Genomic DNA, 21,603 nt, shown 5'->3' with positions numbered 1-21,603 from the left:
ATAGGATTGAAACAGGGTAATAATTAGCTATCAAGATGGAACCTATATCTGCACAGTGTAAGGTCCGGGTTAAAATTTGGGAAATAAAGATAAGCAGTCCGTGATTGTGTGTGATGTACCAGAGAGAAATATGAGTACTCTCTTAAAGTGGGGTTACACAACCTCCATGCATTGATTAAGTTATGTATCTTGAGGGCATGAACAAATGATTTTTGTGGTTTGTTGGGTATATAGTTTGATGCGGAGTGCCTATCAAGAAATTGATCAACAAGTTGATTGCAATCACCTGCTAACACAAAGTTATCGCCTGGATTTTGTAAGAGTTTCAGAGCGATATCAGATCAAAATTGAGAATCTGGAGAATTAGGCCCATATACATTAAAGAGAACAATTGGAACTTTATCAATCAACAGTTTAAGCAATAACTTTCGTCCGTCACCATAATTTTCCTATGATATCAACTAGATACGGAGGCATTTATGACAAAGTATTATAACTCAATTTTATTTTACCGGTTCCTGGTGAATACAATTCTTCTCTCACTCACCTCCTCAATAATCTAAGAGATTCACTCTGCATGAAATGCGATTCTTGCAAAAAATAATATGTGCACAAAGTTTTGATAAGTGAGTCAGAACTCCTTGTCATTGACGCTTGGCTCGCCCTTCTCTGCTCACAAGCTGTCGGGCGGCAGCTTGGCTGCATCTCCTCAGGCTCCTGCCTCATCTGGCTGCGCTTCCCCCTGACCTGATACTTTTTATGGTTCTCTGAACCGAAATAAAGGTATTCTTGACTTGACTTGACTTGATTGGGGGATTTAAACCTCTGACATTCCAAGATTGAATTTTAAAAACCATAGGAAAGAGACATTATGAAGGATTAAATCACACAGAATATTAGAGAAGTTAAGTGAGAACCATGCAATAATGAATAAAGGTAGCATGGTGAAGAAGTACTGCAATGATAAGTCTAAGACATTAAGAAAAATAGAAAAAGAGAAATAAGATAAAACTGGGATAGTAAAACATGAAAAAAGAAGGTTTTTCCGAACATGGAAAAAGAGGGAAATGACCATAAAAATATATAAAAGGGAAGCATACCTAGAAATATTGTGACGAGGGTGGGGGGCATGGAGACCACATGGAGAAGAGGTTCTTTAAGTCTTATAAATCTGCCCATATACAGGGACCGTAGTAAAAGTAGGGAGAGGGGCAGGATGTTGTAGGAAAAAAGTGTACTGTTATGGGCACCACTGAGAAATGGGTTTAAAAATGAGGGACACCACTTCTAAGAGGAGAAAAACCCAGTTAACTGAGGAGAGAGGTCATGCAGCAGGAGGAATTTGGTAAATATCTTCATAGCTCTGATAGAAAAATAAAGTTCCATCAGGAAAAAGTTCCATTTGGGCAGAAACAAGTCACCTGTGCCTGCACCAGCAAAGAAAAACAGGGTAGGCCAACCTTGGGGTTATTAGCTGGTCGGGAGAAGGCCAGAAATAAATTCAGGCACATCTGTCTGCACCTGTGTCATGCCAATCCTGTCCAAACTGGATGTTGATGAGGGAGGAAAAAACTTCGCTACGCTGTGAGTAGCAGAGTTTTCCACAACTACGCGTGCATCGCGGAGTGCGGAAAACGCCGCAAACTCCGTGAAAGGAGTGAAGTTCACTGCCCAGGCTTAATGATATGATTAATCATTTGTGGGAAAGGGGGTATTTGATAAAAGTACACAGTGTAGGAGAATAGGCTGATTTTGGAACTGTGGGCTACCCTGTTAAATCAGTCATTTAGCTACATGAATCCAACAATGGTTTTTGCCTGGTAGAATCCAGGAGACATCTGGGATTTAAAGTGTCTTTAAACCTCTTTCTTCATCTTGCTGTCTTGTTAACCTGTTTCTTCCAATGTAGAGTGCACTGCATATATTGAAATGCCTGAAATGCTTAGAGTTGGGCTACTGTAATTTGGCTTTGATAAAATGCAGACTGGACTATGGAAATTCTTTATTTCTGAGAGCCTGATCACTCATCTGCATTAATTTGAGAATGAGGCATCACAACTGTTGATGGCTGCTCTGAAATGTTCCCAGGTCACTCCACTCCTGCAGTCTTTACACAGGTTGTCAGTTTCTGCTTCGATTCCATTAATGCCCCCCTACCTTATGCTTTGTTCTCTGGTTGGCTGTCAGTTTCTGCTTCAATTTCGTAATGGGCTCTCCACCTCATACATTTTTCTCTGTCAGGGAGCCACCACTTTTTTGGAAGAAACTCTTGAGGTATGTTATTCAGCAGTTTCTGCTTTCTGATGAGCAAGTTCCTAGTTTTATTTCCTAGAACAAACATATGTGCTACCTTGGATACATTTCTCAGAACTGAATAATAATTGAAAACAATTAAACACCTGTTGATTCCTGGAATGCTCTTCCTAATGACGTGCCAATGTTGCTTTCATGCTGGTGAGATAACTGTGAGTAAAGTACTTTAGGAGAGTTATAGCATAGGAGGACTTTCAATGTCATTTGATGTGTGAATAGAGGCCAGCACAGACATGTCAGGACGGGCTTACGTGATTTCCCTATGTGAACTGTTTTGAACTACTTATTGTCGGATGATGAGTTTAGAAAAAAATAATTGGCACATAAAATGTACCCTGCCATAGTCAACATTTACTCCAGCTAGTGTGCAGACAATTTTGACCAGTTTTTCAGGCAGGATTCCCAAACAATAATACACCTATTTATTTACTTATTTTGTAACTTTCTCTCGCTATAATTGCAATGGCTTCGATTTCAGCCCCGCCATTTTTAATTCAGAATTTCAACATTATTGACGCACACAGATTTTCATTTTTCCTGTTTTAGCACATATCACCCCTCTTCCTCTCCTCACAGGGCCCCACTAACGAGTAGAAAAGCTCACATATGGCCCTAACGTGTATTTATTTTAATTCTCTGAACTTATTGAAGCAATGTGAGCCTTTCTTTTAGAAACACTGCACATAACAATGAAGGACATGTGCATAGGTCAGTGTCACAGATGTTGAAATCACTGTTAGTGACATGGTGGTTGATAGGTGATGACAATGACAATACAATGCACATATGTACTGTTTAATGGCGTATTTATGCATCCTATATATTTACACTGATCAAGCTGTAGGATTGGACCACAGGATGTGCTAATCCAATTTGGCAGTCATGCACAAAGAGATGTGCGTTGAGTGCATTCTTTAATCAATGGAGATAGGGGTTTGCCCAAAAGTCAGCCAGAAGTGTTTTTCAAAAGGAACCTTAAAATGGTGGAGGACTAGAACCTCAATGTGGGTCAGAGAGGTTTGGGGGATGCTTGTAGGTTCTAATTGTCTGAGTGTAAAAAGCAAGCAGGGAGGTAGTAAATGCGATGCAGCTATGTATCTGGGTTAGGTAGTATTTATGCCTTTAAATGTAATTATCACTACTTTAAATATAGCCTTGTGTTTGTCTGACAACCACTCATCATGGTCATGACAGGGCGAGATAAAGGAGGGTGTTCAGGGATGTCATGGCACACTTTAGCACGTTGTCCAGTATAGAAAAAGGAGTAGAGTGGGAGGCAGAGTAGAAAACAAGTGCTATAGTCAAGATTACTTAGGACTAGTGTAGTGATCACTGCCTTAGCTTTATAAAAGGGAATAATTGGGCCAGATTCTACGTATGTTACAGTTGTATGTCCCTTGTAATGCAATGCAATTGCATAATAGGCAAAAAAAATGGATAGAAATTTTGGCCCGAGTAATTAAAGGGTGACTAACATCAAGAGGCATACGTGCACATATACACATATATGACTTGCTAAGGTCTCCATAATGTGATCTTGCATTCCTGCCCATGCGTGACGATGCAGGTGTGCATATTCATCATTGGGCTGTGGCTTTATGTTTCTTTTTTTTGCCTATGCTGCTCAGCATTGGCAATAACCATATGCTGAACAGCATCAGCAAAAAGTGTTCGCTAAATCAAAAGGTGCAACCTATTGGCTTAACGAATACTTGGTTGTTAAAGAACCTGCCTTCTTCTGAACAAACTTCTGATCTGTCTTTTTAGGCTGGCCAGTATGGAATCCCACCCAGCTACAAAGTCTTGAAACATGCCATCCACAACATATTTTGGGACTAATGCATATAAATGCTTAGAAACCATAGCAACTAAGCAATACGTTTAAAAAAAAAATAATAATTATGTATGTTGGAGATTAATTATTTCGAAGATGTAATATTGTACATTTTCGACCTGTGAAAAAACACTAGAGTCTAAAACCCGGTCAAAATCGATAAAACATATGGGGGCAGATTTATAATAACTGGCGCATCCCTGCATTTCAGCAGGGATGCGCCAGTTATTGTGCGCCACAGCTCCGCCACCATGGATGCGCCGCATTTACAATGCGGCGCACCATGGGGCAAAAACGGCACAGATGCGTGACGCATCTGTGCCGTAAAAGTGGCGCATTGCTGGAGTTGCAATGCTTTGGGGGGACCTATCTTCACAATGCTGCGTCAATCCTTACGCCTGCTTCAAGCAGGCGCAGGGTTTTGACGCAGCATGGCCTTAAAAGTGACTGAGTGAAATCTTGTAGATTTCACTCAGCCACTTTTAGGATGCGTTCCTGCGCCGGAACGCCCCCCCCTGCTCCAGAACACCTACATGTGGCACAGGGCATTACAACGTGACGCATCTGCCAGATGCGTCATGTTGTAAATACCCCGCAGCATGGCGCAAGATTTGCGCCGCCGCTGCATCACAAAAGTGACGCAACGGCAGCGCAAAAGTGACGCACAGGGCTTATAAATCTGCCCCATTGTCGCCAATGAGCTCCAGGTTTGTTTCTAGTCCAGGCCTTCTGTTTGAGAAGTAATGAGTTCTGGGACATGTAGTCTAGAGTTGCTCCTGTTGAGCCAATTGTACTAACCCTATAATGGTAATTTGGGAACAGAAAACCTCTCCTCTGTAAACATGATGTTCTGTCGACTGGGAATCAGATAGCAGCACTAGCAAACTATTTAGTTATGAAAGATCCTTCTATCCTGCTCTGGGTTATGTCCCTGGAAGTAGCATGACATCCGCCAAAAAGGGAGAGCTAAAAACAAGTCAGAATTTCGAATCAAATCAAAGTAAAATGAGCATGATGTGGTTTTAACTTGTCTAAACAATGCGTTTTGATTACCTGACAGCTATAATTGCTTTTTAACCCTGGTTAGTCAGCTGCCTTCTAAAGTAGCTGAATTGAAAGGAAACCTACCTAAAATGTTATATTCCTATTTATGTTTTTTTCTTTCTTTCAGGCGTTCTGGGGAGCAAATATGGAGTGTATCCATTTTCTTGCTGTTTTTCCTACTTTTGTACGGAATCCTAGGGGTGCAGATGTTTGGAACCTTTACATATCACTGTGTAACAAATGATACAGAGGAAGGGTAAGTTTAACTACGTCATCTGTGAATCTATACCAACATTTTATTTAATGTGGTGAAATATTTGTCCATTCGGTCTTACCGTGTGTTAGAATGATACAATTGTGAAATACTACTTACACAGTATGTTCTGCATTAAGACATATTTGCCTTTTGTTGCTACATAATTAAGCCAACATTGCCACATAATTTGGGTCCACTCCTGCCGCAAAATTCCAGTTGCCATGGATATAAAAAAAACAAAATGAATATGAAGGATACCACAGAAGAACAAACTCAGCAGGGAAGTCACATTTGCTCAACAGTATTACATTCAAGAGATCTGCAGGCCATGAGCTGATGACCTGCTAATCTTGCAAATCAAAGGAGATCTATCAATTCAAGATCAAGATCTAACATTGTAAGGGATAGCGTCTTTCCTTTTGAATGCATAGCTGTCATGTTGTCAGTTTTCTTGGGTGTGATATTTCTGTAATTTTAGGCTGTTTATGTGTGACATTTTGATGCCACGTGTGATATTTTGAGTGACACTATTGTGAACACAAAAATAGCAGTTGTATCCTTAAAATGAGATACGTTTTTAAAAAATGACCTATTATTGGGCACATTAATGGCCTGGAAACTCACTAAGAATACCAATGATGGAGAGTGCACACTTGGCGTTGTCTAGGAAATGTAAGCCAGAATTACACACTGCATCTCAAATGACCAGTGCCACTGCTGACCACCCTCACACGTGCACTACAGGACAATGCTGTACCACACTGAAAGCTACTCTCTGAATTCACAGCTCGGGATGAGAAGTCAAGCCAGGGATTGCACTGCTGGCAGTGTGTCCGGCCCCCATACGCACTGCACATGTTACAGCAGCATGTCGTGCCTCGATGCAGCACTTAACGTATGAAAGTTGTTTTCAGTGCCAGTGCTCATAGCCGTGATGTGGCATTCTGCAGCAGTGAGAGTCCTGTGAGTGCTACTGCCAGAGATCATCATCCCAGGGGCTGAGGCTGGATGGCTCCACCTTGTCTGGGTGGGCTGGAGAAAGAGACAATGTCCAAGACTTGTTGGTTACTTTAAAGCCATGATGCTCATTCAGAGCACATTGGTGGCAAAATCAGGATATATGACCTGGATCTGGATATGTCAAGGAGGAAACAAGAAGGACCCGGAGGTAGTCTCCTCTGCTCCAATATACACATGTACATGTCAGCACTAGACAATCATTAAATTACATGAGCTGGACCCATGCTGAAATGGCTTGGCATCCATAGCAACCAATCACCTCTCCTCAACCTGGACTCGGCTCACACTCTGACTGCCTTGAGCAGCACACACGCTAGCTAAGTAGAACCACCACTCTGGGAGCTATCACGCCTAATTGCACTTTTCAGAGAGAACTAGCGTATTATACGTTGCAAAGCATTTTGGTGTTGTCATGTGGACAAAATCACAAAAATGCGTTACACTAATCCACAATGCATAGAACCTGGCAGGGCTACAAACGGGTAGTGTGCAGTTCTCGAGGTTTGAAAAGTAACTTGTGGCCTGCCTTTGTGTTCTGTCCTGTGCATCATTTTTTTGAACAAACGCTCAATACCCCTGAACGAATTAATCATGTAATTTGGTATTACATTTTATACCCATGCCATCATAGGCATTACATTTTATGAAATGTGTGTTTTCAGCTAAAAGAATGGCAACAAATGTGCTGATGCGAAACACTGGGAAACTGGATCTTGTTGGTAGATGACCATCACATCAGGCCATTTTCTAACTAGATTGTGTCATCCCCATGACCCTTATAAACAATTGAGGAGCCTTATTGGAATCAGACCTCTTTCTAGATCCCCATATTCTGGCAGAAGAAAATTCCTGCTAATTCCATCTTACATTACTCAGCTACATAAATACTTTTTATAACTAAAAGCACAGAATCCATGCATTGTTAGCAATTCACTTCTCAAACTAACTATGCTGAGTCTACCTGGACTACCAAAATATATTTTACAATAGAGTGTAAAGAGTCCATAAGAATCCCTATATGAACATTGATGGTTTTTCATTTAGGGAAGAGAGACTGTAGTGTGCATTAATAAATCTTCTGCATTGTCAACGTGGGGCTGTACTTTATACAGTGCCCCAAGGACGCAACAGATGTGCGAGTCTGTGTTTTGCATCCTTGGGGCACCGTCGTATTACAGAAGTGACTGCAGAAGCTTGTGCTGTAATACTGATAGTGCTGCCACTCATGTAGCACCAGTGCTATCGTGAGAGGGCGTTCCCTCATTTGCGTGGGGACGTGGACTCATACAGTCAGGGAATCCCTTTTGCCTCTATGCCCATGCCATGTTAGGGGCACAGGGGCAGAGACAAACAGGCCCTTAGGAGGTGCATTGATAGTGCACCACTGTACGTTAACCCAGAGAGGGAATCCTTTTGGAGGGGGAAAGATGGGTCCCATGGACCCGCAGAGATCCTCCTGCAGGCAGTTGTAGTCACTCACCGCACCCATCTACAGGGTGATCTCTAACCCCCTCTTTAAAGTGCAGGCAGGTTGTCGCCTGCACTGTGAAACATGGAGCAGCTTTAAAACAGGAGCTCTGCATTTCCATGAATGTGCTGCTCTGGCGGCAATGTGACTCCACTGCTTCCCTGGGGCAGCACATTCATCATAAGAGAGTGCAGCATCCCTGTTTTTGCCTGGCACGCCTCTCTAAATGGGTGCCATGGAACAAACAGAGAGTTGCGACCTGTCTGTAATATGAGCCATGTAGCACTCCAGCCACAGTATCAAAATGATTCCCTGCCAAAAATAAAAAAATTTACTATGAGAGTCCTATCCTTCTCTTACCTGTCTTACTGTGTATGAGAAAAAAGAGTGGATCATTTGCTTTTAGTACATTGCGGAAATGCTTATTCAGTTATATCTTTATTGAACTAAAATTCCAAGGAACGGTCATGTCTATATTTGACCTGTATGAGTGCTGAGTCTCTCATCACGTTGATGTGCTACATAATTAACTTACGCAAAAGAAACAGTTGATGGACGGAATGCTGGACAATGCAAACATTCACCACCAGTCTCAAGGATCTAGGTTTAATCCATCATTGTTTTGCTCACGTCACCACCCCAGTTTGGACCCGCCATACGCAAATCAGTCTTGGCCGTGTTCCATAATTAACTTACAGCACAGTATAATCCTAATGACAAATTAACAATTTCAACTATTAATAGGGCCTTATTTGGAGTTTGGCCATTGCGGGACATCTACTGCAAAATGGTGGATGTGCCGTCCGCCCTCTAAAGAGAACGTTGAGGCTCTATACAGTCTAAGTAGGGCGAGAGGACCCCTGATACTTTTTGAGTCTATCCTACATCTGCCAAACTCTAAATAATCCCCAGTTTATCATAACTACATTTTGCATAATGATTACAGCAAGATCTGGGTAAAAGCTGAAATTGTTCATCAAGTTTGAATACAAAAACTTGAAAATCAGTTGATAAATTCTTTGTTGATTTTCAGGCTAAAGTTTGTTTTCTTCTTACCTTGGACAGCAATGTTCTTGCACTGTGGGCGGAAAATGTGTTTTAATGTATTTTTCTTTCCTGAGAAGGTGTAACACTAGACCTTTTGTGCTTCTATTAAGGTCATACAAATAGGATGATTCCTCAGTATTCTGAAGGCATTGAGGACTTAAGCTGTTCAAATAGTGAAATTGCCTGTCGCTGCAGGCTCTATGAATAAATACCCAAGACTGATGTGGCAGGCAAGAGACTGCTTAGCATTCTAATCATACAGACCTCATTAGAATCATGTACTTATTTACTTAGCTAATTAATAGACAGTCTCATCGATCTGAAAAGAGTGCTGCTGCTGCAGTTAACGAAGAACAAGCTTAAGTTGTATAGATTTGGGAGCATGTGTCCCAGAAGCCATTATGCCTGTGACGGGACTGGGAGAGGGGAAACAACACTGCACTGCTATAAGGGTGGAGTCAAATGAGATGCAGAGTATTTGTGAAAATAATTGACTGACAAACAGGCAGCTCCAATGAGAGTATTGATGGGAACCAGGAGGATGCTACCATTAAAAGATACATAATTTTTTTAATAATGATTCATTCAGTCGAAGAAATAAATATATTTAACATGTACTAATGCGTAACATTTGACATATTGTGTTCACAGTACTTCAAGTTCAATGGTACATTTTTTTCAATCAGCCTACGAAAGAAAGAATCTCCATACTGCAGAATCAAATCACAACCTGCATCTAGCTATACATATTTTCTATGCATTTATCTTTATCTAAGTCACCAATAATGGTGTACCCCCTGAATAGCAAAACCACAAAATCGAGGACAGAATATTTAAAATAAAATATCAAAAGATAAGTAAGTCTAGATTTGTTATACCTAACTCCATATATATGTACTTATGCAGTACATCTATTTTCAAGGTATGTAAACATGGAGTTAGCAATAGTAAATCTATACTTTCCTATATAAAATTACCTTTCAATATTTTGTCCCTCAATATTTTTGTCCTTGACATTTTTGTACCACAATATTGTTGGTGTTACTATTAAGAAGTACAATCACAGATTGGTGGGGCATGGCCTGGCCGAGGACCAAGATGGCCACTCATGCCCGAAGCTCCAGAAAATGAACCACTATCGAGTGGCCTGTACTCGCTCAGCAAACCTCTCCATGGTCCTGGTACTGCAGGAATGAGCGCTGGATACCCGGGAGACAAACTAAGCGCCCCTGAGCCCCCCGAAAGCAGAGAAAAGTGAAGACATGGCTCCCAGTGGCTGCGGCCTGATGCAGCCCTCGGAAGCCATGTGATGACATGGGTCGCAGGCGAGTCTGAGGGCGGGCCCACGATCGCTTCTGCCTGCCGTGTCTCACTCGAGCGCTGCTTCTGCCGCATTGTCTTCCATGAGGGCCTTTTCATTTAGAACATCAGGTAAGATCTCCTGCGGCATGCTGCTGGTACCCCTCTCCTGACCGGGTGCTCAGGAGGTGGCACAGCACTTGGGGGAAGAGCGCAAACCCGTCCTAGCACTGCTCGCCTTTGGGCACAGCAACCACAAGCCTGCTGATAGAATGCGAGGGGTGTGAGGCTCCCTCTCCCGCAGGGACTACATGAGCACCATTGGCAGTGACAGCCTGTCCTTAACATTTGGGGGAGGTGTGAAGGGAACTGTGCTTACTTCTACGATAGCCTACACAAATTGGAGTGACGCCTCGTGCTTGCTGCAGTAGCCACCGCATGAATAACAAGTCAAAGTGGTACTGAAACATCCTGGCATTACACTCCCCCCGCAATAACAGCTGGAACTTACCTGTTGGAATCCTTTATACAACAACTTCCAAAAGGGCCATTAAAAATGATTTGGCAAAGTTTTATTCAGTCCCATCGCCCAACATTTGCGATAAGGGGGTGCACTGACCCCCGCTAGCGTCCCCTCTCCTTTGATGCTGCCAAGACCCCCCATCGTGGGGAGGATGAACCTCAGAGAGTCACCACTTCAAGCATGGCTGAGTTGGATGACCCAACTCCAGAGGATGCATGGGCCATATTAGCGGAGCTAAAAGCTGGGTTTGGAGCGGTGGACCCCTGCCTGGACACGATAGTAACTAGACTTGAGGCCATGCATGAGCGTCTTCACCAACAAGAGACGTGCATCAATGCCACTGAACTGCGTACTTTGGACATTGAAGATGCAAACACGTCCATTGTCAAATATATCGACAAAATGGAAAAGCAGCTTAGACAAACTGCTGAGAAGGCTGAAGACTTAGAAGCGAGATCCCGGAGGAACAACATACGAATTGCTTGTGTTCCAGAATCCACTAATACGGGACAAATGAGCATCTACATGGAGCAGTTACTGGTTGATCTCTTTGGTAGGAATGCTCTGTCAACAATGTTCACGATTGAACGAGCTCACAGAAGTCTCGGCCCGCGGCCGATACCAGGCGCACATCCAAGACTGATCATTGCTGAGCTCATTAATTATCAAGATCGAGATACGATCCTGCACCTCGCCCAAGAAAAGGATTCACTGTAATATCAAGGTATGACGGTAGCCTTCTTTCCTGATTACACTCCAATCGTGCAAGAGGCAAGACGCAAATTTGCAGACGTCAAGCAAATCCTTTGCAGAACAAATGTGAAATACTCTATGCTATACCCGGCGAGATTGCATGTACAATTTGGTGGCAAAACCCATATCTTTGAGTCGGTTGCTGAGGCGGCCCAATTTTGCAAGCAGAATCGAACTGTGCCCCCTGACACAAGAGAGGATATGAGTGGCTCCTCTCCATCCCGCTCGGGGCAACCTGATGTCACGCTACAATACTCACACATCATGCGTTGATCGCTCCTTCTCCTCATTACAGCCTGCCTGGCAGCAGAGGAGACTTGCATTTCCCATGGTTCGGTATAAACGACATGGTCAAAGACCATATGAAGCGGCTGCTTCTCCCGTGGATACTCGGACATGCCCAACTATTTTTCTTTTCTAGTCCATTAACCATACTGGCATACCCCAGATCAATAGGTGTACTTCATTGAGTGTTGCCACCCTCCCAGGATGACTCCTATCTTCTGTTTTCTATTTCCTGTTAGGGGTTAGAATATTGGGATTCTCTGGCAGCACTTTCCTGGCAGCTGGAAGTGGGGGGGGGGGTTGAGGATTGAAACGTTTATTATGTTTGTTTCTTCAATTTGTTCTACTGTTCTCCACTATCCGTATAGTGCAAGGGAAGATATAATCTGCAAATGCTGCTATGATTACGCTGCATGTGCCACGTAAACTCATCTTATTATTCTTTTATCCTATGCCATCCTAAATGGGCACCCCCCACTACTGAGGTTAAGGGACATCTGCTGAGGTGCATGACTTGGAATGAGCGGTGGCTTTCCAATATGCGTAAGGGACGGCAAGTTATATCATATTTATCCAGACACTCAATACAGGTAGCTTTTCTACAAGAAACCCACTGCGAGCCCAATGTCACCCCCTGTTTGGCATTAAATTGAGGAGCTAATCAATTCTTTGCCAGCTATAGTACATATTCTAGAGAGGTGTACATTTTTGTACACAAAATGGTCCCTTTCAGGTTGAGGGAAGTGGTAGCAGATTTAAATGGCCGCTACCTTCTGGTTGCGGGCACACTGCCTGCTATCCCATTAGTGTTGGTTAATGTCTATGCTTCCAAAGTAGACTCCGCTGAGACCTATACCAATATGTATCTATATACCTTGCCCGGTTGCAGCCCTCCACAATTCTGATGGAGGTGACTTCAGTCTTTCCCCGGATCCTTCCATTGACTCAACAGTTGTAAGTCATATTACCAAACAGCAAAGAACTCTTAGCGCTCATGCACTCATACACATTGACTGATGCCTGGCCCCTCAAGCACGCCAATGCCCAAAGTGACATGTTTCATTCAGCCCCCCCCCCACAGGTCGTGGTCCTGCATCGACCATTGGTATGTCACCCCAGACTTCGCACTGACAATCACAGAAGTTGCACACCTTCCCAGAACCCTCTCTGACCATTCCTTGGTTTTAGTTGCATTGTGACTCTCAGAAGAGTTCCTCCCTCGGGCTCCCTGGCGGTTTCCTACCAATGCACTGCTGGATGGTGTATTTTGTATTGAAGTATGTGAAGCGGTAACTGAGTACTTTCGCCTCAATTGGGGGACAGTGCAACATGACTCAACACTATGGGATGCCTTCAAAACATACATCAGGGGAACATGCATGGCTAAGCACTCTGGAGTTCTGTGATCCATCCGCAGTGATTTAAGAAATCACAGTGCGTGCGCTACAAGAACTACACATAGAAATGCTCACTGAGAATACCCCCTTGCTGCTACACATAAGATCTATACTAATACAAGAGGTTCATAAAACTTGCCTTGCAAGAAGTTAAATATCGGGGCAAACATGCTAGAGCTCGGGCATATGGCAAAGATGAGTGACCGGGCCTCACAATGGTGGGCAGCCTCCGCCCACCATATCAGGCGGCATTCGTCACAGCACTTCAATTAGACGATGGTAAAATGCCATCACAACAACTGAGAAAATAGCTCACGCATTCGCAGAATACTACACCCATTTATACATTTCACATAGCAATGCAACGGCAGACAAAATCTCGGAATATGTTGATGAGATCACTATGGTCTGGCTGGAAACAGGACAGCAACAATTTCTCTCCGTTCCTATCACTTGCGAAGAAATCTCTGAAGCAATTGATAATTTGAACTGATGGCGTGCCACGGGTCTTGATGGTTTCACCGGGGCATTCTACAAGGCATAAAAAATTTAATTAGTTCCCCACTTACTTGAGGTATCTGCAAAATCCCTAGCACAGATAATCCTTCTGCATACAATGCAAGAAGCAATGATAACCCTTTTGTTAAAATCTGGCAAACCGCCAGACAGGTGCTCGTCCTATCGACCACTGTCGTTACTAAACCATAACAATAAAATACTGGCCAAAATGTTAGCTACCTGGCTATCCCTGATCATGGACACTATCATCTCCCCATTACAATCGGGCGTTATTTACAATCGCTCCACATCTGTAAATCTAAGAACCATTTTCTCAGTCCTTAATCAACTTAACACTGACCTCCCTGCAGCAGCGGTCCTACTTGATGCATAGAAAGCATTTGACAAGCTAGAGTGGCCCTTTTTAATGACCACATTAAGTAGGCTTGGTAGTCCTAAAGGTTTTTGTGACCTGACCCGCCTATTATACGCGACTCCATTAGAGTGCCTCAAAGTAAATGACGCAGTGGGCAAAAGAACGATGGATTTAACCCAGATCTCTTGACTGGGGGAGAATGTTTGAAATATTCAACATTCCATCCATCATTTGTTGCAGTTACACTCAAAGTAAATGGCAACATAACTGAACGATTTACTCTCACCCGCGGTACGAGGAGGGATGCCCTCTGTCCCCCCTTTTATTCATCATAGCCATGGACCCTCTTGTACGTAACCTACAGGAGCGTCACCTGGCAAAGGGCCTTCGTTTCCAACATGGCCGCCTCCTGGCATCGTTGTATGCAGATGATATAATGCTTTTTGTTAGAAACCCAGAATCCAATCTTTCTCCTATCCTACGCGAGATAGTCCTCTTTGGAGCATAGTCAGGTATAGCAATTAATTGGAATAAGTCTGAGATTTTTCCCTTAGCAGATGCTGCAGTCCCTACCCCCCTAGATTTCCCACTACGATGGTGCGTTGATCCCCCAAATACCTCTGCATCTACCTTCACCGCCAAAGTTTGGAAGTCATACGATTAAACTATGGCCCTGCAATAGGTAAACTCTTGACCCTCATTGACCACTGGATTAAACTGTCCCTCTCTATGGCAGGCAGAATAGTAATAATAAAAATGGTGGTTCTTCCCCCTTTTTAAAACCTATTTTTGAACATCCCTATAGTATAACTACCACATTCTTTAATAATCTACGTAGCATGCTTATTAGATTGGTTTGGGCCGGTAAACACTCTAGGATTGGCTGGACCACCCGCACTCTTTCTTATGAACGCGGGGGTTTTGGTTCTCCTGACCTATACCTATATTACTTAGTGGCACTGGCGCATTTCACCTACCACTGATTTCATTACGATACAAGGCTGCAGTTTCTGAAACCCAAAAGTTCTCAAATTCACCCATATCCACTCTCTACACTTCAACCACGAGGACTACCCAGTAATACCACAGAGATACAGACATTCTCAACTACATGCTGGGCAAGGATCGAACTGCAACGGTATCTCGGGTGTGATCATTTATAATCTCCACATATCCCCATTGCAAATAACCCATGGCTTCCTCCCACCACTGAATCTCTTAACAAGAAACACTACTCTACTTGTCAACTCCAAACCATAGGCGACACCTTTGCCGAGACAAAACTACGTTTGATCAATTTGCTTAAGAGCAGAATGTCACACATATGGCTAGGTTATTCTTACAAAGAAGGCGTAGCACAATACGTGCTAAGATTCGGACCACCCCGCTTGAGCCTCCTGTCGTTTCTCTCCTGTCACTGGTCCTTTCGACTCCAGACGGTACTCACTTGATATCCAGGCTCTATCATATGGCCTCAAATCTGCAGCCAGTTGTTGACAGGGGAACGAAGGTGGCATAGGAGAGAGACTTAGGCATCTCGATAGCAGACAAAACATTGAATTATTGTTGCAGTAGACCAGACTGGTTTCCAATAATTACAGACATAAACTTTTTCATTTCAAGTTTTTGCATCGATCATACACCACCCCTCATTTTTTGGCCAAATTTGAATGTTCTAAATCATACTGCTGTTCTAGATGCGCAGAAGAACATGCTGATTTTATTCACCTTGCCTGGTACTGCACATCTATAGTTACTGGGAAGAGGTGTTCAACACCCTATCGCACATGATCGAGACCTAGCTTGACCCAACTCCCCTGACAGCGTTATTAAGGTTTGTCCACCCATTATCTGTTGGAGTTTGACGCTTTGCGGCAATTGCATTGTTACTGGCTAAGCGCCAGGCATCCTTGCACTGGGGAGCTATATCTATACCCACTATTAGGGGATGGATCCATGATTTAGTGAAGTGTGATACTATGTGTGAGACCTATGCAACCCTCCAGTCCCCTACTTCCAGGCCTAAGGACATATGGCAACCGCTACGTTCCTATTTACAATTATTTCCACTTGGCGGCAGTACCCTGAGACTGATTAACATACATTATGATATATTGCAATGTGTGTGACTATACACATTGCAGACATTACCGCTGTTCATGGAACAAACTCTACATCTTCAAACACACACTTTTAACCAGGTCACAACAGACTGAGAGACCCCTCCCCCGAATGTACATCACGTCGCCTCTTTTTGGTTACCTGACACTGCACAACATGGCTGTTACCCCCAAACAGCATCTCTTCTTCCTCTTAAACACTTGCATGCATTAGTCCCTATGCTCCTCTATTTTTGCTCTCAAATGGCACTCCTTACTCAAGATCTCTCAGGGAATTAATGCTTATCAGTTGGCATAGATTCCCACCTTGCACTTGTTTCATGTATCCATCATTGATTGAACAGTATCTGTTACTGCTGCTTATTTGTTCATTTTGTGTGGTCTTTTGCAAAAATCAATTAAGAAAATGTATTTAAAAAAAGAAGTACAATCACAGATAATGTATCAAAGATGTAAAGATTCTTACACTCCATATAACAACACAGCACATGAAAACATGATACAGATTTTCTACAGTTAAAAAATGAAATGCAGGTGTTGTCACATTCACACTACTCATGTTGTGAAGTGATTTCCACATATCAATAATTGAAGGACTAATTAGATAAAGTTTGTAACCAGTTGATGCAATCTTTAATCATCCAGTTTAACCCAGACCTAGTTGCCATACTAATAGGAAGTACAACTCACTTGGGCGTAAGAACTACAACAAAGCAAAGATAAAGGCGCATTGCAATTTGTTCGCCAGATCAGTTATCACCACGGAGTGGGAATCAGAAAGCCATCCCACCTTTTCAGCATGGAAAGAAAAACTGTAAAAAAGTACATAATAGAGAAAAGAAATAAGCAAATTGAATTGGGCCTACCAAGAAGTTTAATCAGAAATGGACCAATTTTAAAAGGACAAATCAGAGGTTGTTATCTGGGTGATGATGAATTTGTTCTGAATAAGTGAATATATACATTTTTTTTTTGTTATTGGTTACAGAGATATGTAATATATATCAGCAACAAAAATATTGCTAAAAATATCAAGGACACATATTTTGACTTTCCATACCTTGCATGTAAATTTAAAAATATCAACAGCAAAAATATAGAAGACCACAAAATTGTCATAAAGTACATACGTTTATAGAATTTCAACTATTATAGACTATAGTAACTTTGAAACATATTGTAACTTAATAATAATATCACAATTTTAAGGATATACGAGTAAAAATATAAAAATTATTATAATTTAAAAACATAACACATAACATGCCCTGCTAGGGATACACATCTGCCAACTTGCAACATCAACTTCAGTCTACCATGGAGGAGACCCCCCACCCGCTAGTCCCTGATTGCAACTCCTGTTAGGGTGATATTCCTGATCGGTACTCCCCCTGGCTACCTCTTACCTGTAGGACATGTCCTTTCTTATATCCTGTGCAGACTCCAGAGTTTCTCTTTTTTTTTCCATTTTCTTTTCTGTTGTAAAATATTGTTCACGTATTTGCTGTTGATATTTTCTCGTTGGTCTATCCAGAGCCAGAGGCACTGTCAATTCAGTGAAAAAAAGTGACTGTAATACATGTTCATGTCTTACCATGCTTGGAGCCACATTTGAAGTTGATTTCGAACCATTTATAAAACATTAATTAAAATACTTTCTTTTTTTAAATGTACAAACGAAAAGCAAAATATATGCTTTAAAATAATCACAAAAATAATGAACATAATATTTAAAATACTAAATTATTATTTAAGCATAAATTAAAAACAAATATTAATTTATTATATTTACAAAAACTAGAGATTTAAAATACCAACATTAAAATCAACAATAAATTAGTAAAAACATTTTACAAAAATAAGCAATAAAAAGTACATTAAACTAACTTTTAAATTTAAACCAAAACACATTTTAAAACAATAAAAAAAATATAAACAATTATACGTGGAGGGTTAAAACTCACTAATCCCAATCCAACCTGACCAACAGTAGGGTAAATGTTGGAATTTGGAGGGGTCAGACTTACTATTCCCACTCCAGCATAAGTAATAGTAGAGAAAGTGTTGGATTTTGGAGGGATTAGGTTTATTGATCTCACTCCAAGGTAAGCGAAAATAGGGAAACTTAAGGACTTTTGAAAGGGCCAAATGTACTATTCCCTCCCCAACCTGAGAAACAGCAGAGAAAGTGTTGGGCCTTAAAGAAGTCAGACTTATATTCACAATCCAATAGAAGCAACAATAGGGTAAGTGTTAGTTTTTGAGGGGTACACTTACTATTCCTTCTCTAACATAAACTATAGTACAAAAAGTGTTTGCCTTTGAAAGAGTCAGATGTATTAGTCTAACTACAACCTGAGCAACAGGATGGAAAGTGCTTGACTTTGTAGGAGTCTGATTTTTTATTCCCACTCCAACAGAAAAAACTGTAGGAAATGCGTTGGACTTTGGGGCCAGATTTACTATTACCGATCCAATGTACCCACCACTAGTGTTAAACTTTAGAAAGCTCTGTCTTAATGTTCACTAATCTAAATTAATGCAAAGTAATTTACATCTATATAACATAATTACACATAAACTGTATTTCCATAAACACATTAAAACGTTGTTAACATTATATTATTTATGTAAGTCATTTAAAACCAAAAACACAAAATTAATATAAAAAAATACTTACAATTTTATTAAAACTTATAACAATTAAGTTTTGTTAATAGATTTAAACATTTCCTGCTTTATTACTAATAACCACAAAAACAAATTACATTTTCAACAGAAAAAGAAGTACACTTCACTTTAGAAAAAATACACAATAAAATTAATTATTATACAAAACAATATATGAATTAATTTACAAGTAATAAAAACAAATTAGTTAACACACCCAATTGATCAATTCACCAATTAACAAACAGAAATGCAATATTTTGTATTCATCTATTAAATGGCTCAAAAATAATTTACTTAGGCAATTAACACATTTACAAATTGAAACATAAACAAATATGCAATCAGTTAAACAAATATACTTAATAAGCTACCCACTCTATACCCCAACAAATCCAAATACCCACCAAAACAATAAAACTAATAAAACTCAACTAAATAAGGTAAAAACAATATGTATAATTGTATATTTTTTTTAAAACGATATAAAGGCTTAAAAAACAATATTCTTGCCTTCTATATTCTGTTACACAAGTTTTTGACATCACAATATTTTAACAAGAATGTGACTTTGATGGCTTTAATGGGGAGCACGTGAGGTGAAAAGCAGATGTTTGAGGACTGGACATACCATAATAGCCTTAAAAAGAAATTTCCGGAGTTGGAATAGGCTTCTTCATAAGCCCTGGATCAATCCTGGATGACTCCCTAGATGTTGCTCTCCTTCTCACCACCCTGAATGCTCAACAGCTTGAACCAGTTAGCAGGCATCTGGCCACCACATGAGGATTAATGGTATCCACTTGACCTCTAAATAGCCTCTGTAAGAAATGGGGTTATTGCTTAAAGCGGGTTGAAGCCCCTCTCATGCCACACCACAATCCTTGTCAGGGTGAGCAACAAAAGTCATTAATTAAGCCTATTCTTACCCCTCTGGTAGATTGATGCATACACAGTCGGGCATAACTTAGAGGCAATGTGTAAAGTATTTAAGTAGCGCACAAACAGTAATGAAGTGAACCTACAGCACAATAAAAATGCCGCACCAATTTAGTAACATAGAGGAAATGTCAATAAAATAAAATGGTAATAGAATGACAAAAATCAAATCCGTAGAACCTAAGGTATTCCGTTTTACAGTTTTAAGGAAATATAGCACTCAAAGGCATAAACCACCACTTGTGGTCATCTGGACGTGCTAGACCAAGGGATAGTCACAAGTTCAGGCCGACTCCAATGGAGTGTGGGTTGGATACAGGGACCAGGCTAGTCTTGCTGAAAGAGTTGCATCCTTAAAGTCTGGCATAAAGAGTTCCGTTCGCAGTGCGAATGATGGTCTATGTAGTGTTAAAAGCAGGCTGAGTGGCATGGGCTGTCGTCGCTGTGGCACGAAGAGCTGGTCTTCACTGGAGCTTCATGTTGGCTGTAATTTCACGTGGCAGAGTCTCGGTGCGAACAAGACCGTTTGTGGTTGTGAAGAGCCCAAAACATCAGGATTTCACCTTTAAGACTCCTTGGCCTGTGGGGCACCTCTTGGAGATCAGGAACTCACTCCAGCAGAGGCCAGCAGATTTCAGGCAAGTCCAGTTGAAGGTCCAGGCAGGTCTAATTGCAGCAGGGTAGCTGAGCATTTGTAGGAAGGCCTCTAGAGCCTGTTATGTCCCTGTAGCTCAAACAGGAGTTAAGTCAACTGACTCGTGGAATCACCTAGGTTAGCCTGGGATGAAGGTAAACAGTCTGGTCTCCCTTCTCACAGAACAAGGCAGTCCCCAAGCAGCAGTGCAGCCGTCTGGTAGCAGCAGGACAGTCCTCTGGTGGCAGGGAAGTCAATCTTATGTAATGTCCAGAAGTGGTCTGATGAGTGAAGCTGGAGGACTAAGATTTATACCCGGTGCAGCCTTTGTGTCTTGTAGGGAGCACCCTGTCCTATCCCCACATCTGGTTCTGGAAATGTCTTCCCTTTCATTGTGAAGGCTCTAAGAAGTCTGGGGTGACAATAGGCTGGTGTCACAGTCCTTTGTATCTGCTGGAGGCAAGCCCTTTGAAGTATAAGTGGGGCAGGGCACAGCTATGGCTCAAGCCATCCTGGCAGGATGGCCCATCCTGTCACACCTAGTCCCTTTTATGTCACTGTCTGGGAGGAATACACAAACCCCAACAACAGAGTGATTCACAGTCTTGTGACCCAGAACACTGACATAAGGCGCAAATGGTTAAGTCAAGAAAACGTTAACTTTCTAAAACTGGCATTTTCAGAATTGTGATAATCCAGCTGTGGTATTAAAGAGGATGTTAAATTGCAATTCATTTGAGTCCAAACAGCAGACTTCTATCTGCTCCCAATTCAAAGTTAGCGCTTATTAAATGTAAAAAGGTAAGCAAGTGTTAGCCAATAGGAGAGATAGGCCTTACAGTAGTGAAAAACAAAATTAGGGGTTTTCACTACCAGAACATGTAAAACTTAAACTCACATATCCTTCTTTTTAAATACCATCCACCCTGCCCTATGGGCCTTTAGGGCCTGCCGTAAGGGTGACCTATAAGTATTAAAAAGGAAGTTTTAGCCTGGAAAAAGGTTTATTATGCCAGGCCAAAATGGCAGTTTAAAACTGAACCACAGAGTGAAGTTGCAGGCCTGAGGCTTATTTTCAAAGACAACTTTAGTAGTTGTCCTAATGAGTTTCTTCTGGCAACCTGCTT

The 21,603-nt window shown here is 41.6% G+C and overlaps 1 protein-coding gene across 1 annotated transcript in view; it reads left to right on the top strand.

Annotated features, from left to right (window-relative positions):
- The window catches only part of NALCN (sodium leak channel, non-selective), a 2,843,734-nt gene that overhangs the window by 909,179 nt on the left and 1,912,952 nt on the right, over positions 1-21,603 (top strand). The window contains exon 8 of the mRNA XM_085622267.1: positions 5,319-5,447. Within this exon, the coding sequence (XP_085478393.1) occupies positions 5,319-5,447 (129 nt within the window). The remainder of the gene's footprint in view (positions 1-5,318; positions 5,448-21,603) is intronic.

This window comes from Triturus cristatus, chromosome 8 (assembly GCF_964204655.1).
Source record: "Triturus cristatus chromosome 8, aTriCri1.1, whole genome shotgun sequence".
NCBI classification, from domain to species: domain Eukaryota; kingdom Metazoa; phylum Chordata; class Amphibia; order Caudata; family Salamandridae; genus Triturus; species Triturus cristatus.
The sequence above is the reverse complement of the archived record's forward strand: the minus strand, read 5'-3'. Positions and strand labels throughout refer to the sequence as shown.